The following is a 15828-nucleotide window of genomic DNA, read 5'->3' as shown; positions in this document are numbered from 1 at the left end:
GGCCAGCCCCGGCCCTGCAGGCTGAGACTTCATCTTTCAGGTCTCTGATGCCATGGAGAGCACTTAAGCCAGACACACAGTCCTCTCCTGGTCGGAGTGCGGACGCAGCAGAGCTGCAGTTCAGCGCTGCTGAATTTCCTGGAAGTTGGTACTGTTTGGCTCTTGGAAACAGCTCTGCTCCTGCCGCTGCTGAAGCCTGTGGACTCGGCTGCTTTCCACGCCTGTTTGCAGGAGAGGCTGAGCTTTGCGGAAAGAGTGAAGGAGCCGAGGACCTGGAGATCATGGTGTCACCCTGGGCGCGGACTGGAGTTTGGCACGGGGCGTGTGGGTGGTGTCACTCGGAGATGGCAGTAGGTCCCGTGCACCCTGCGCTATCCCATCCCTGGCCAGGAGTTCGGCTCCGTTCAGGCTTGCTTGCCCCTTCGTAGTCAGCTGTCTTGGATCTACTGATGAATGTGTGTGTTGCCTTCTCCCACCACATCCCACGTGGACTTCCAGCTGCGGATGGCCACGGCCAGCACAGCCGTGAGGTAAAGGGCCACCGTGAGCTGCTTCGAGAGAAGGCACAGCCATGACCACCATGGTGCTCAGCAGATACCTTTCCCGGACAACGTATCCTAAATGTGCTGCGTATGTCAGTGTGGAATAGATGCTCGCACAGACGGCTGCTCACGCTGCACCTGACAAAGTGTTTCTTTTTATTGCCATGCTAAAGAAGCCTTGCTCGAGGGCTCCTTCTTACCCGCCAAGGGTCAGTTTGGCTCAATTCTGTTTCGCCTCCGTGTGTTTTCAGTATGTAAACATCAGACTCCTAGATGGTAGTGTGTTTGGACTCCATGAGGCCTGTAGGATCTAAGCGTTAAAAAAAAAGGAATGAAAAATAACAAAAACAAAACAGAAAAGCCCCAAGACCCATGTTACAGTCCGTGTTTTGAAGTTCTTGCTTCTATGCCGGTGATTGATGCAGCTGTGTTGTAAAGGCCTTGTTCTTGAAATGAACCAAACCAGGCTTTTTTTTTTTTCTGTTTTTTTTTTTCCTTGTTTTTTAATCCTTTCTTCCCTCGTTAAGAGTGCATCCAGCCTTATCTGCTGCAGTTCCTTCCCTCCCACCCCCCTGTTCCCATTCCCTAGGGAAACACAGGTGTCAATCCAGTGTTGCAGGTCATGTTGTCCTTCCCTGGCAGCCGTCGGTCGTTGAATGTGTGCATGTTGATCACGGCGTCTGTCTTTACCATGACGGGTGGCTGGGGCTTGTGTTTGACCCGTCGCTGGCAGGTGAGCGACAGCCGGATCTCATCGGCCATGGCGCTGCAGAAGGAGCGCTGGGGAGAGCAGGGACAAAAAGCACCGTTACTCCTGGCAAAATGTTCTGCTAACCTCTCCGTGAACAGGAGGATGCTGAAACTAGGCTCTGCAGAAGGCAAGCATGAGGTTTAGGCTGGATTTAAGGCATCAGCTGCACTTAGGGGGACTTCAGTGATGCACGGGCATCTGGTTGACCCCTCTCTCCTTTGGCAAGAATTGTACCTTTGACACACTAAATCCTGCAAAAGGCAGAGCTATAGGCGGCTGTTGGAGTGCCGGTGCTTTGTGTGATCCCTGCTGGGTGTCTGGTAGATTTATGTGCTGGGAACAGAGGGCTATTGAATCCTGCTGGGCTTGCTAGTGGGCAGTTTTCCTTCATCTATCTAGTCCATCACATGGGCAGCTTGTTTTGATTTCTGGTCATGCACGCAAATGTGCTTTCCACTTACTGTACCATGACACGCAAGGAAGAGGGAAAAACATAAAAGCAGTCATCTTGTTTCATGAGCATTAACCAGCCACTGCGGGTGAGATGGGCCGTTTGTGTAAGTGTTGTGAAAAGTTGATAAAATAGTATGAGGCTTCCTTGTGGACCCTGACCAGTTCCTTGAGGCTCTTTGAACAGGAGTGGGGAGAAGAGATGGAGACTTCATGCGTGTATACATTATGCCTGGAATATGCAACATGATTGCATGTGATAGTGGCGAGTAGATGTAACAGCTCAGAAAGGTCCCTCTCAGGGACCTCTGTCCATATTTTCATGACTTAGTGTCGGCTTGCTCAAAATTACCCTACAAATGTTTACTAATCTAGTTACTGCAGCAGCAGATGACCCTGATCAGAGTAGACAGGATTTGCCCCCTGACCTGAGGCTGTCGGAGCGGGACAGAAGCAATGAGCCTCAGGGAATGGCATTTCGGGGGTGCTGCATTTCAGCCCTTGGGCTGCGGGCGCACGGACCTCCAGGCAGCAGGGGCAGGGCTGAATCCCTCTGCCCGTCTCCCTGCCTGTCCCTGGGGTCAGCGTGCAAAATCCTTAACGGCTGGGCTAGTGGTGGTGCAGGGAGGCTGAGGAAATCAGTACCTGCTCACGCTCCGCCGTTTTGCGCAGCTTGTAGATGAACTCCACCATGGCCACGAAGACAGACAGCACCAAGCCTGCTGCCAAAACGATGAAAATCCCACCGATGTTTTGGATGCCCAGAGCACTGGCCTCCTTGTTCTCATCCTCGGGGCAGCCATTCCCTCGCCACCACTTCTCCTTCATTACGTGGAGCTTGTCTTCCTCCTGGAGCTGGAGGATGGCAATGGTGATCTTGTCCCTGTACGGTGACCCTGGGGAGGGGGAACACCATTACACACAGAAGGAAAGTAGGACAAAAATCACAGAAAGTAGGGAATGTGTCTGCATTAAGCAGGGCTGTTCAGGCTGCTCCTCAACAGGCAGACAGCGTAAGCTTCGGTATTTGGAAATCTGCTGTTGGGAGTGGACTATCTTAATCCCATCTGTTGTATTTGTGGTAACTAGCCCCCCTCCAGGGCTACCTACAGAAACCCCACCACTGTGACTTACCCATGGGAGTGCCAATCCCGTAGCCTTTGGAATCGATGAGCCCCCCGATCTGAGTCAGGTTGCAGTTCCTCTGGGTGATGTATTCGATGGTGGTTGACTCCATCAGCAGGGCATAATCGGCTGTGAGGGTTCGCTGGATTCCTTCCTCGTTGTTTTTAACAAGTGCTGTGGGTTTGCTGCTCATGAAAGCCCACATTTTTTCAAACGTGGAAATTTTGGATTTCTGGAAAAACGATACACATACACACACACCCCCAAATAAGAATTAGTCTTTATTTGCTGAAACCTCGTGTCTTTACAGTAAATGATAATATCAGTTTGAGAACTGATCACATAATGGAACTATTACCCATTTGACCTTGTCTTAAGTATCTCTCTACTTTCACTGCCCAACATAGTTTGCCTTCACATTGCCATAACAAGAGACAAAGGTTCCAGCACACATTGTGCAGACGCTCAGCAGAAAGAGTCACTGCTCCGGAGACCTTATCCTGTAGGTGGAACTGAACTGTTCGTTTGCTTCAGTAAGTGAGACCCTGCCCTGATGCCCTGCAGAACTTGCTCGTGTGATAGGCTATCAGTATATCTGTTTAAATGTATTGGTTTCCTAACCAGAATTTTGTTTATCCTGTAATGTTTCTGCACAATGAGAGAAGACAGAGAACATTTCAGAGGGCATGTTTTTCTCTTTTGCATACTCTATTATATTTTTGTCTTTCCTCAAGCATCACGAGGAAATATGTCTCCTCTGAGATATGTGCAACTGCCAAACAAATTTAATGTATCCACGTAAACAGAGGCATAGAAATATTCAAGAAGATTGTCTTACGGCTAAAAATAAACATGGATATACTTTCACTATGAGCAGGCATTCTGTTAAAAAAGGAGGAATATGTTTTCTAGTTACTGTTCATGTGAATGTTTTTTTCTTCTTCTAGAAAAATGTGTTGGGTGAGAAGAAATATGATTATTTTATGTCTTTGCATAACATTTGACATATACCGTTTATCTATGACCACCTTCTGAATTGTCCCTATGTAGGTTGTCACAAAAGACATAACCGGCTTTAGTCTAGAAAGGCTCCCCAGGAAAGGCACATCAGCTCTCTCTTGAAGTACCCCTTCGTTGGCTGCTGTATTCCCGTGGGTGAATGTAGCTCTCATCAAACCAGCTCTATATATCCAGTTGAGCTCTGGAAAAGCGCTTGGATATTGAGGCTTGTGTTCATGCTGCTGCCTGTTCCTTTATGTGCTATTCTTCTTTTCTGCTAGTTTCTTGTTTTTCCTAGGTCTCTTATTTTATAAGAGGCAGCTTAGTCAGCCAAAACCTCCTCCTCCACAACACTACTTAGCAAGAGCCTGAAGCTGGCTGATAAGTTGGAGGGGCTGATAAGTCTTTGTGCTTTGCCTTGATTAAGGGTAACTGCTCACCTGCAGCTGCATGAGGAGTCGCTGCGGCAGAAGCTGCACTTTCTGGTTTAGCTGTCGTTTATCTCCATTTCAGGTCTCTGTCCTTCCATAAGAGAGCAGGAGATGGAGCCCCAGCCCATCCCAACTGCTGCTATCACATTTCCCCCTCATTTTTCAATATCACCCAAAACATGCCAGCATAGGTTCTTCTCATAAAAACACTGTAAATAAGGGTAAATTAGCTAAGAAAAAAAGTCCCTCATAACGCTTTATATTTCCAATGCTTTGCCTGTCCACCTCCTTTTTTTCAGCGTATTTAACAAAAGTTGGCACATGGCTTGACACCCCAAAGTTGGTTAGTATAGCACAAGGACAAAGGCTGGTCCTCTGTCTTTAAACCTGTGGGCTCATTCTCCTGACTGAAGTAACCACGGACTCATTTCTTCTCAGTTAAAGCTCATGCTTGTTATAATCCACTTGATGAACATGCAGTAGTGGATGTGCCGGAGCAAACTTCATTCAAGAGGCAGGATAATCTCCCTCACTTGAAAATCTGGGCCAGTGCCTGTAAGGTAGATTTGTGGCATCTATCAAACCTCAAAGAGCAGCAAGAAATGTAGCCTCCAAAAGGATTATTAAATATCTGTGCATTACAATGGGTAATTGAAATGAATAGGATACTTGGCTTGCTGATAACGACTTGTTTAACATTTATATAGTTCACATCAGAGGCCTATGGGTTCACTGGCTCTCCCTTTCTCTCCTCTTCCTGCATTTAATGCTCCTTGGGTGTTGACACAGAGCTCTTAAACAACATCAGTGTTCTCCCAGTTAAAGCATAGAGCAAAATAAACTGGCAAAAAATCAATAGGCTGTATTTAGTGAAGCTAATAGGACTTGCATGAGGCATTGTAGCTCTTCAGGCAACTTAAATTACATGAGACAGGCTCCCTAGAAGAGAAAAAACACTTTTCTCTTCTTAGATCACTGCTTCTGACCAGCTGGAAGGACTTAATTGTGTTCTGAAATGCCAGGAGGAGCCCAGCTTACTTGGCTCCGGCTGCCTCTTCGAGCCCCCTCCTGGGTGTCCTGGGTGGGGGGCGGCGAGCGGCCTCTCTGGCTGGAGCACACCTAGAGCTACCTGTCGCTGCTTGCTCGTGCCTAATGGAACAGCCGAAAAAGAGACCGGCAACACAGGGCTGAGCCCCTCGGCAGAGAAGGGCTGGCTCCCCGCAGCAAAACACCGCTGGTTGCGATGGCCTCATCTTCCCCGAAGTTAAGGCTGCGCTAGCGCCTTCAGGGAGGGCAGGTCAAGCCCTCGGGGCAGGCAGGGCGGCTCAACGCACGTCTCTGGTCCAGGCAATCTCAGGCTCTCCCTGTCGTCTAAAACCTGCCAGCTCCTCACTGGGAATTTATTTCCTATTAGTTTCTTTAACTTAGCTAACATGAGATAAGAACACTCCTTTTCCAAGTGAAAATTCACCAACTGTAATTCTCAGCACAGCAGTAGCAGTTTGATAGACCTGGCTATTTGTTAAAAGTCCAATTTAGAAGCAATTGTCACTCATTGTGAGAGCAGTCATCAATCAAAAATTGCAGGAGCAACCATGGTGAGGAGCGTACAGTGCTCCAGCTCACACCTAATTCTGGAGTGCTTCAACCGCTATGCGTTTTTTCCTTTTAGGGGAAAAGTTGTTCCTTCCTCCTCTCAGAATACTTCAGCCTACTGCAAAGGTGGTCGCTTATTTATGGGAATTTGGGTGATATGACCTAAGAACACACCATTCAAATAAGCAAAAACATCTTAGTAGTAATTTAATAGTAAGTAAAGAATGCACATAAGTTGTGTTTATTTTGCTGGACTTTTGTGTGTGTGTGTGTGTACATTTTGTTCTGCTGGACCTCTGATTTTACAGCTAAAGTAATTTACCTTAAAAAGATCCTTACTGGGGTTAGTTACTGGTTTAAACTGATATTTGCTGTGCTGTGGCTGCAAATATCTTCTCTATGGAATCACCATTTACTTTTATGGGCTGCATAAAAGAAATCTGAGTTGGTGGCAGGCAGAGGGACCCTCCTGTGTCCCTGCATCCTCTCTAGGGTCCCCAGGTCCCCCTCAATGACAACTTTGCTTTGCTGCCAAAGGTAGATGAAGAGGAACTGCTTGGTTGCTCTGAAGCATTAAGATAAATGGCCTGACACTGACTTCTTCCTGGCAGAGAAATTCCAGAGTCGGGAACTCCGGAACATTAGGAATGATGGAGATTATTGCTAATAAGGAAAGGCGGTAGTTTAATGCTGCTGATCAGTGCTGCCATGATTCACACCAGGGGGATCATGTCTCTCTCCCGCTTACACCTCTCCCACCGATTCATGTGAGTGGAGCTCCTCCTCGTTTTGGTCGGGATAAATAACATCAGAATCTGGTCTGCTGTCCTCTGCATCTTAATAAAACCCTGTGTTAGTGCTAAATGAGATGCATGTGTGAAAAGCTGAGTACCAGCCCCTCTGAATGCAGCAATTGCAATGACACTGAGAACGCCTCTAAATTCATACTTTAGAGTCACAGCTCAGAAGCTGCCTTTAATTACCAATGCTTCAAGACCAGTCACCCAAATAAATTAATGGAATAGTTTAGAGGAGCCACTACAAGGCATCTTGCCAAGACATATATGCTTCTTTATCAGTGACATTGGCAAGAAAGTAACTTTCAGGCTTAAGATTTTCAATTCCAGCCTGTATGAAAAAATAAATTGATTTTCACCAACTGAAGATACTTACTCTTGAGGATTTAACATTTCTGTACAAGTGAATATATATGTACACACATACACACACTCTCACAGTCGTACTCCAAATTGCACATTAAACCCGGCATTTGTCAGAGAGAGAGGGCATCCTTTGTGAGAGATGAAGGATTTCTGGCATCATTTATAATGAACGCTAGATGCTGTTCCTAAATTAATTGATCTGTGTTTGTTCCTGCAACTCGATCTGCATTGCCAGGGAATAAATAGCTTCTCAAAAGTTCTTTTCATTAAGTCGAAATCTGCCAATACGGTTGTAAAACTCTCTCTTCTGCTTCCCATTTGCCGTAGCTGGTTAGCTCAGCTGCTCAGGCAAAAACCTTTGTGGGAGCGAGATTGCTCGCTGTGGGTCTGCCCCCGGGATGTGTTTTGGCTTGGTTCAACAGGGAACTTGTGCAGTGACTTCGGTGAGCTCTGCAAGAACCCTCGGTCAGCCTGACCATGGGCAGAGAACTGGTTAGCGCTTTGGGAAGCGTCTCAGGGAACAGTGTGCAAGACGTTGGCCTTCCTCTTCCTCCCGTTTCCCATTGCTCCCTAAGCTCAGCTCCGGGATTGCCCTCTCCTCCTGTGGCCCTAGATCCCGCTTTGTCAGGCCTCCCAGGTGCTGGGAGGGCCGCAGACCCCGAGAGGGTTTGGCGAAGGGCAGCGATGGCCACAGCCACCAGTCACAGACGAAGGGGGCCGCAGGGCCCAGGCCGCGGCTTGGCGGGGTCAGTGTTCGTGGTCTGCAGCTTTAACGTGGAGAAGCGGCGGAGTGAGGTCCTAATGTGAGGGGAATGACTTTGGGGAACAGTCATACAAGGAGCAAGGCAGCCATTTGGGCTAAGTCCTCGTGGATAATCTACAAAATAGGTACCATGGGGGATCCCAGTCAGGATGCTGCTATCGGCCTTTTCTCCCAGCAACGGCAGTCTGTTCAGCAAACTGCAGGAGGGCTTGACCGCCGGATCTCCAGGAGCTTTTCAAGAGCAGCACTCGCACAGGAGCTGTCTCTCTCCCGGTAACCCCCCTTTTAGCAGAGCAGAGGAAGGTGACACGAAGCCTCGTGCAGTTTGCCGTTCCTTCAGTCCCACCCGTCCGGAGGGAGTGCAGATCCTCAGCAGACACCGGGGGTGCCCGTTGCTCTGTCCTCCAGACCTCTGTGCTGTTTGGCAGATCTCCCCGTGAAGGTGGCTCCGGCAGAGCCGCCGTACTGAAACCACCGCGGGATGTGCCCAGTCATTTGACAGAGACCTCTCTGGGGGGTGGGAGAAGTTCCGGCTCTCCCGTATTTCTCTGTACACGAAGGACCAGTGAACATAGCATCCCACATGAGCGCTCTCACTGCTCCAGTAATGCTTGTCAGAAGGGACGTCCCTGACAATTCATCTCCAAACAACAATAATAACTGCATCAGTAAGCCCTGCCAAATGTCCGTTAGAAGCCTGAAGAATGATTCTAATGGATAATGATATGAAACAATAAATATACTGTCTCCTTGACTATTTTTAAAGATGACAGTTTCCTTTTATTCCCATATAAAACTCTTATTGGAAAGAGTAGTTAAAACACAACAGTAAAAGTTTGTCTTTTCCTAATAGCTGTTGTAGGTTTATATTGCTTTTGGAAGGTAACGCAACACATCTGACCATGCCAAAGACAAAACTGCATGCACCAGGTCCACTGCAGAAAGCAAACTAACCAGCAGCAACCTGCTGTTCTATGCAACATTTTCATTTCCCAGAATTAATTAAAGGTCAAACTAAACAAAATCCTCCATGTTTCTTTACCAATCTGTGTTCCTGCCTGGTAAAGTAAGCATAGAGATTCAGAAAGTGCAGTGGCTCCTTAACCAGGTCCTAGCCAATAAAAGTTGCAGAAGAATGCTGCTGTTTCTTGTTATTAAAATTCAGCACATTGGCTTCCTTTAATGGGTCTTGGCAATTAAACTGCTGACGGCCTAGTCTAGCTGCCTTTACACTGTGCCTGTTCAAATTATTGCAGTATTCCAGGCACAACCCGCTTTTTAAAACATGAACTGTGTTTGTCACACTTTGGCCCATATATTTCCTTCTGAATTAGGGTGACCAGAGGGGGAAGGAGTATTTCCCAGCGCTGCTCGCAGCCGAGGTGCGGGGGGAGGCAGCCCCGTTCCTGCAGCCAAAGGCTCTGATCTGCCAGTGCTCCTGTTGCCTTGCTGACAAAGGGAGAGCATCGGCGCCGGTCGAGCGCTGCAGCCAGGCCTGAGCGTGGACCGGCGCGCTCTCACTTCCTTTCCATTTTTGAGGCAGTAGCGAAATATGAACGCTCTTAGCACCCTCCTCTGCAGTGCTGGCTAACTTCCCTCTTTAACGAGAAGACATCAATGTAATTTGATTCTGATGCATTGGTGCTGTTACCTTGCACCGGGTTTCGGAGGTTAATAAAACTTGACTACATTAATGTGAATACCTAAGGACAAGAAAGATATTTCAGCTGTAAAAAATACTGGTCAGGGAGGGCACTTTGCAACATCTGTCCAGCTTTAGGTTTCACTTGTTCTCTTCTCTGTCCCTGAAGGCTGGCCGGGTCAGCGCAGGGGCTCTGTGGAGCTGTTACTGCAGAGACAAGGAAGGAGCTGCAATGGGTGAGGTGCGGAAATAGGGAAGATACTTTAGGGAATGTAAGATTTTTCTGTGGGACTTTAATACAAGATACACCTGTCCTGTTGTGCCTAATATATGCTTCGTTTTAGGGTCTCTGAGCCAATATTGGGTACAGCCTCTGAAGCTGTAAAATCAATATAATTTTGTAATTGTGACTTCAATTAGCAATGGGGAGAGGGGAAATCAGCCATGATGTGAATCTAGGTAAGCTAGACTGACAGGGGTCAAAGTCTCGACAAGGATGTGAGACTGAAACAACCTGCTTATAAGGAGAAGCAGTGGTGGCTTAGGAGGCTTTTTGTCTTTGGTTCTTTGTTCTCACTCCTGTTGGCCTGAGAGCATTGCGTCTCTGCCTGGATGGTAGAAAGCCTTTGCCTGGTCTCACCTTGAAGAAGGTCATAGTAGCTCCATCCTTCACTGCTCCATACTCTATTTTTGTCTGCTTTGCCAAGTCATCTGCCGAGTCGATGGGGGATTCCATCCTCTCCACCGTCAGGAAGGCGGCAAGGTTGGCCGTGTAGGACGAGATGATAATTAGGGTGAAGAACCACCATATGCCACCAATGATCCGTGTAGACAGTGCTTTGGGCATCAGCTCAGAGCCTGGAGTGGGAGATGGGGAAGGAGAAGGAGAGAAGAGGAAACAGAGAGAGAAAGGACTTGGTTTATATATACATATGTACATTATATATATATAAAGGATTAGGTTTCACTGTCAAACCTGCAATAGCTACGCAATTAAAACCAACTGTTCTTGAGGCAAACTATCCAGACATCTTGCGTGCAAGGAAATCTGTGGGGTTTTTGTAACATGTGCAGAAAAACCCTCTCCCTTTATTGCTGACCTTGGGTACAGTGCACAATTTACAGGAAACATTCAAACTGAAGTAATTAACTAGGCTGCTTTTATGAGATTTAAATAGCAAGCCATTTATGAACTTTTATGAGTGTTTTGTTCTGCCATTTAGAAAGTGCTTTGGTTTTATATGGATTACTTTTCAAAGGACTCACTCTAGGGAGTGTGTTCAAATACACAAGATTCTAAAAAAAAATCAAACAGCGAGAGAAAGGAACTATCAGGGTCCAGTACTTTGAATACTGGTTAGAAGTAGGGAAGCGGGAGATATTACAGCATAAAAGGTGTAACAGGTCTGGAATGACTTTTCTTGAGCAGACATGAAGGACTAAATGGGTTGTGCTATTTTTGTAATGGCCCAAGACACCTTTTAAAGCCAGGAAAGAGCTTTGGGTTTGAAACCACTGTGTTCAGAGAATGTATCCAACCTGGAATTTGCAACAAAGATTGGGCTTTGCAAAGCAATTTTAAGCAGCGTGGCATCAAACTATAGCATGGAGTGTAGCTTTTCTCCTATCTGAGTGCAGCAAGGAGGCACCAGGAAGCAGAGGAGCCTTGGATATCGAGGGCTGCTTTGGTTCTTCTCAAGATCCTGCTTCTTTCCCATTCCATCTCTTGCCCTTTGATTTGGACAGTGTGACATCAGTCTAGCTTTGAAATATTTTTCTTCTTAGATGCAGAATAGAGTTAAAAAAATACAGCTCTTTTCATTTATCAGCATCTGATAAGAGGATGATTCATCCTTCTAAACCCTCTTGCTGGGAACTGTCACTGTCCATCAGGGCTGCCGAGATCTGGGAAGAATCTCTATTACACGCTGCAGCAGGAGGAGCACGGAGCAGTAGCACCGTGCATGCCACCAAGCTGATGCTGCGGTTCTTTTGCTCTCTGGGTATAACTACTGATACATGGTAAATTAAAGTGTGACAAATGTTTGACATTTCCACTTATTTCTATTCCTGGGTTTTCTGCAATTAGATCACAGCTGAATTTCGTTCCTTATTCAGAACTGCTCACAAGCTCCCCGTCTGCTGTCTTCCTAACAGATTTACTCTATTCATTCCATCTATATACATTCCGTTTGCTCTATTCCATCCACAGATATGAATGTAATCCCATCCATACCCCATTTCTGACGTCCCTGTCATTGTGGTATCTTACACCAGTAACACTGAAAACGTTCAGTCTCGCACGCAGTGGCTGCCAGCAGAGCTGCCTGGAGGAGCTGCTCGCCATCCTCTTTGACCCACAGCCTTTGCCGTGTGCTAGAGGGAGTTTCAGGCCATTTCACAATGTGCAGAATGACCAGATGAGGATAAGAATGGAGACAGACCAGAGGGCAAGATGCCCTGTCTTCTGTAAAAGTTGATTTAAAACAGAGTGAGCCAGGACAGAGATCTTGAAATTAAACAAATGGCTTGAATTAACAGAAGTAGGAATTTACAGAATCTGTGGGATGCTGCTGAGTTTGGTGAATTAAACAGCTGAGGGAGACGAAGGCAGTGTTCCTCCTCGGGGCAGGGTGGGTGGGTGCTCCTCTGTGCACACCAGCAGCAGGACACATGCGAGCACGCCACCGCTCCATCATCGAGCTGTGTGCTTCCAGATGGCAGACTCAGGAGCTGCTCCTTCTGACACCTGCCAGAGCAGGCACGCTTCATTAATAGTAATTATTGTTATGCAGTGGCACGTGTGTGCTGGCAGCCAGCTGCAGCTCGCGGGGCGAGCGATGAGTCTGTCCCTGGAGCTGCGGGGTGAGCTGTTGGGATGGGAGCTTTGACCCGCAGAAGGCGGAAAGTACAAATAGAAGAAGGTGTCAAAAAAAAAAAAAAAGTTCCGGCCTGCTCTGACAGAGAAGAAATCGGATGGCTTTCTTGGCATAAAAACCCTGGATCTTTTCCTGGTGCCCCAGACGGAGCTCGGCCCTGGCACATGTCCGCCTCTGCCTCTCCATCCCTGCTGTGCAGGCGAAGCGGCACGGCTCAGTGGGCGTCTGCATGGAGATGAAGTTCACAGTGAGTGAATAAGAACAAACGCAGTCGCCAAGAGCTCCTGAGCTGCAGATCACAGCCGGTTCCCCCTGGTGAGATGATCATCTCATTAGCCCTTTGCTGGCCTTGGCCCCAGCCCGGGGCCGCCTGCCGTGCACGCAGTCCCGGGGAGCGGCTCCCTCGGGCACGGCGGTGCCTACGCGCATCTCCACCGCGAGCAGCAGGCGCCCAGCGCTGCCCAGCACGGCGGGTCCCAGAGGTGCCGGAGGAGAGCTGCCTCTCCTCTCCCACACCTCGCCGCCTTTCAGCGGGGAGCCGGCGCTGACAAGCGCTTCTGTGCCTGTTCAGATGTTTTATCTTGTTCCTGTCACAAACAAAATACATTTTCAATTGAAAAAGCCATGACAAAAGGCCTGCGCTGGAGAACCGGTGGAAGGGTGGGTGGGTGGGGAGGCGCCGCCGTACCTTGCTGCATCAGCGCTCCCATCCCAAACCAGAAGCTGTTCAACAGGGTGAAGTTATTCTCCACGATGTCTGATCCTGGGTTGCAGGGATGAGCATCGTACCACTCGTATGGGCTGAACCTATGGTGGCACATGGAAAGCGAGAGCTTGTTAGTCCGTGTGTGGCATGACAAGACCCTAAAAGAACAGGGAAAAAAAGAGCCTTAATACATTTTGTGCTGCTGTGCGGGGCCTGCTGACTCCTTCGGTTCTGCAGCTTATTAAAGAACAAACACAAGATCAGCCAGGATTTCCAGAAGTGACCAGCACGGCTGTAAGCCCTGTGTCGTGCATTGCAAACAGCAAGGAAACCTGGGAAGCCAGGTCCTTCGGAGGTATCTCAGGTTGCTTCTCCAAAGCCTTCAGTCACTTCGGATCATCTCTGCAACACTACATCACACGACAGCAACTGGAGCTCACGACTATGGGATGGGATGCGGTGCAGACACACAAGCTCTAGCCCCAGTATGGAACAGTTCCAAAACGTGGGGAAAAATGGCATTTCTAGATCGACTGAGGAGAGACGCTGCAGTGGTTCTGCAGCAGTAGCTGGGACAAACCACGGTATTTCAGAGGGCTCTCCTGCTAGTGCATATGGGAATCGGGGTGGGATTTAGCTAGGTGAGAAGCAGAACTTTCCACTGTCCTGACAAGCAGGAGTCCTGCACGGTCAGGGCACCAGCACAACAGTGGAAATTCGCTGTGGACTGCTGCGATCCTCGGCCCTGTTGTGGGTGGTGGGAGAACATTTATTCCCTGTGGGGGCCTATCTCCATGGACAGCCCTGTAGTTCTTGGGCAAAACTGAGGGAATTTTCTATGATCATCTCTCTGCAAATCCTGCCTAGGATTGGTAGGCAAGCACCGCCGTGAACGTAGCTCTTTAGCCAGGATCTGGGGAGGATGCTCAACAGGAGAGACGCTAATATTTTCAGAGCTGTTTATTTACATTTTCTAGAGAGTCCCAAATTTTGCTGAGATTAAATTAAAGACGTAATTGGCATAATTGCTTTTGAACCAGGCATTAATTATCATCTCCGCTTCCTTCTGAAATCCCTGTAGCTTCATAAAAGCCCTTTTTCAAAGCCCAGCCCAGCCCACAGTTTGTATTAGGAGATATTTCTCTCTGTAGTTCTCTGCCAGACGCGCTGCTACCCAAGGAGATGTCTTGTTGCTTAATTTCAGACAGTTGGATGTATTTGGAGAAAAGAGCCACAGCTCTCTCCCAGGTGCCCCTTGGCACAAAAACTCCCCAAGCAAACAGCTACCCCCGCCTCTGCTCTGCGCAGTCAGGCCGCGAGACTCCCCTCGGAGCCCGACGTGCGGGGACGTTCCACGAACACGGAGCCGCGGTCTCCGGGCACACGAACCGAGCGGGGCGAAGCAGAGGAGGGTGTCTGCGGGGAAGACCGCACCGCGGGGGACGGACTAGGTGCAACACACAGGACTTGTGGTTTTACAAAAGTTAATTCTAAGTGCATGTGTCCCACTTTTTGCCTGTATTTTCCACATGCAAGGTACAGGGTAACGACCTCTCCTTTCACCCCGCTTTTCTCTTGCCTTTCTGCAGCGGGGACCATTGCCTGCTCTGGGTTTGCAGAGTGCAGAACCAGTAAGCCTCACCCAGGCACAGTCCTGCTCGTTCGTCCAGGTAATGGCTGGGCTGTTCTTACTGCCCACCTCCCTCTGCTTTTTTAAATAAGAGAAAATCAGAAAGGAAAACAAGAATAACAAGAATCAGGCTGAATTCAAACCTGGCTTTATATGCTCCCTATTCCTTTAAACTTGCTGTAAATTTATGCCAGAGGTGTATAAAGGATGGTGCCTAAGCCCTTTCTGTCGAATAAAGCCAGAGTTCAAGAATTAGATGAAAACTTCCTTGGGCTGCCAATGAAAGAATATGAAACAGAAAGGGAATTGGTAAGATCAAATGAGCCTGACAAGATGACACACTGAAGAACTTCAAGGTCTCTGAGTGAAAACCTACTGGTGCTGCTCAAATTACAGAGAAAACTGCAAAGCAGCGACAGAGTCTTCGGTGCTTGAAAAGCAAGTGGGACCATTAGCAGAAACAGAGGGGTAATGAAGGAAGAAGCGAGCAGAGCTCGTTGACCCCATACAGCTGGAGCCATAATAAATGGGGGCTGCTCAGGATTCACCGTGGGCTGGCTTCCCTCTTCCTCAGGTGCAGGACGGGAAATATCTGAGAAATATTTCATATAAAACTATGATTATTTTCTTGTCTCATCTTGGCCTTTTTGGCAGGGAAACGGGGGAGCATTTCAAAGAAGGTTTAAAGATCTAACACAAAATACTTCTGAGTCTAAATTGCATCTCCAGAGAAATTTCTTATGGATGACCCAGTCCTCGTTGCAATTAAGATTAATATTAAACCCACCCGCCCTGTTGTGCACCCAAAGGTGATTAGCTGTAATTTGAAGGCCTTTTGAGTCTGAGGACAGGTGACAATCCAAATCAGCCAGCTGCAGAGTCCACTTGCAACCTCGCACCAGAGTCACCAGACAAATTACCCCCACGAAGCCTTATAAATTGCTAGTGTTTACGGCTCTTTGGGGGCTGGGGCGGTTAGGAGCAGGGGCTCTATCAATAACTAAGAAAGACTGATTAAAAGGGGAGATGGATGAAATACATCCTTTGCCTGCCTCTAAATAGTCCCTAAGTTGGTTTTAAGTGGCATTGACCTATGATTATAGCGTCAGCAGAGGACTCTGGTGCCTAGTTCAGGAGACTCATGTCTTTGA

General features: G+C 48.0%; 1 protein-coding gene across 1 annotated transcript in view; it reads right to left on the bottom strand.

Moving 5' to 3' along the window:
• Positions 1-977: 977 nt before the first annotated feature.
• The window catches only part of GRIK3 (glutamate ionotropic receptor kainate type subunit 3), a 120852-nt gene continuing 106001 nt past the window's right edge, over positions 978-15828 (bottom strand). The window contains exons 12-16 of the mRNA XM_075173205.1: positions 13030-13148; positions 10103-10320; positions 2878-3100; positions 2389-2639; positions 978-1322 (exon numbers count right to left, since the gene is read on the bottom strand). Of these exons, the coding sequence (XP_075029306.1) occupies positions 1128-1322; positions 2389-2639; positions 2878-3100; positions 10103-10320; positions 13030-13148 (1006 nt within the window). The 3' untranslated portion in view covers positions 978-1127. The remainder of the gene's footprint in view (positions 1323-2388; positions 2640-2877; positions 3101-10102; positions 10321-13029; positions 13149-15828) is intronic.

Source organism: Calonectris borealis, chromosome 25, assembly GCF_964195595.1.
Source record: "Calonectris borealis chromosome 25, bCalBor7.hap1.2, whole genome shotgun sequence".
NCBI classification, from domain to species: domain Eukaryota; kingdom Metazoa; phylum Chordata; class Aves; order Procellariiformes; family Procellariidae; genus Calonectris; species Calonectris borealis.
The sequence above is the reverse complement of the archived record's forward strand: the minus strand, read 5'-3'. Positions and strand labels throughout refer to the sequence as shown.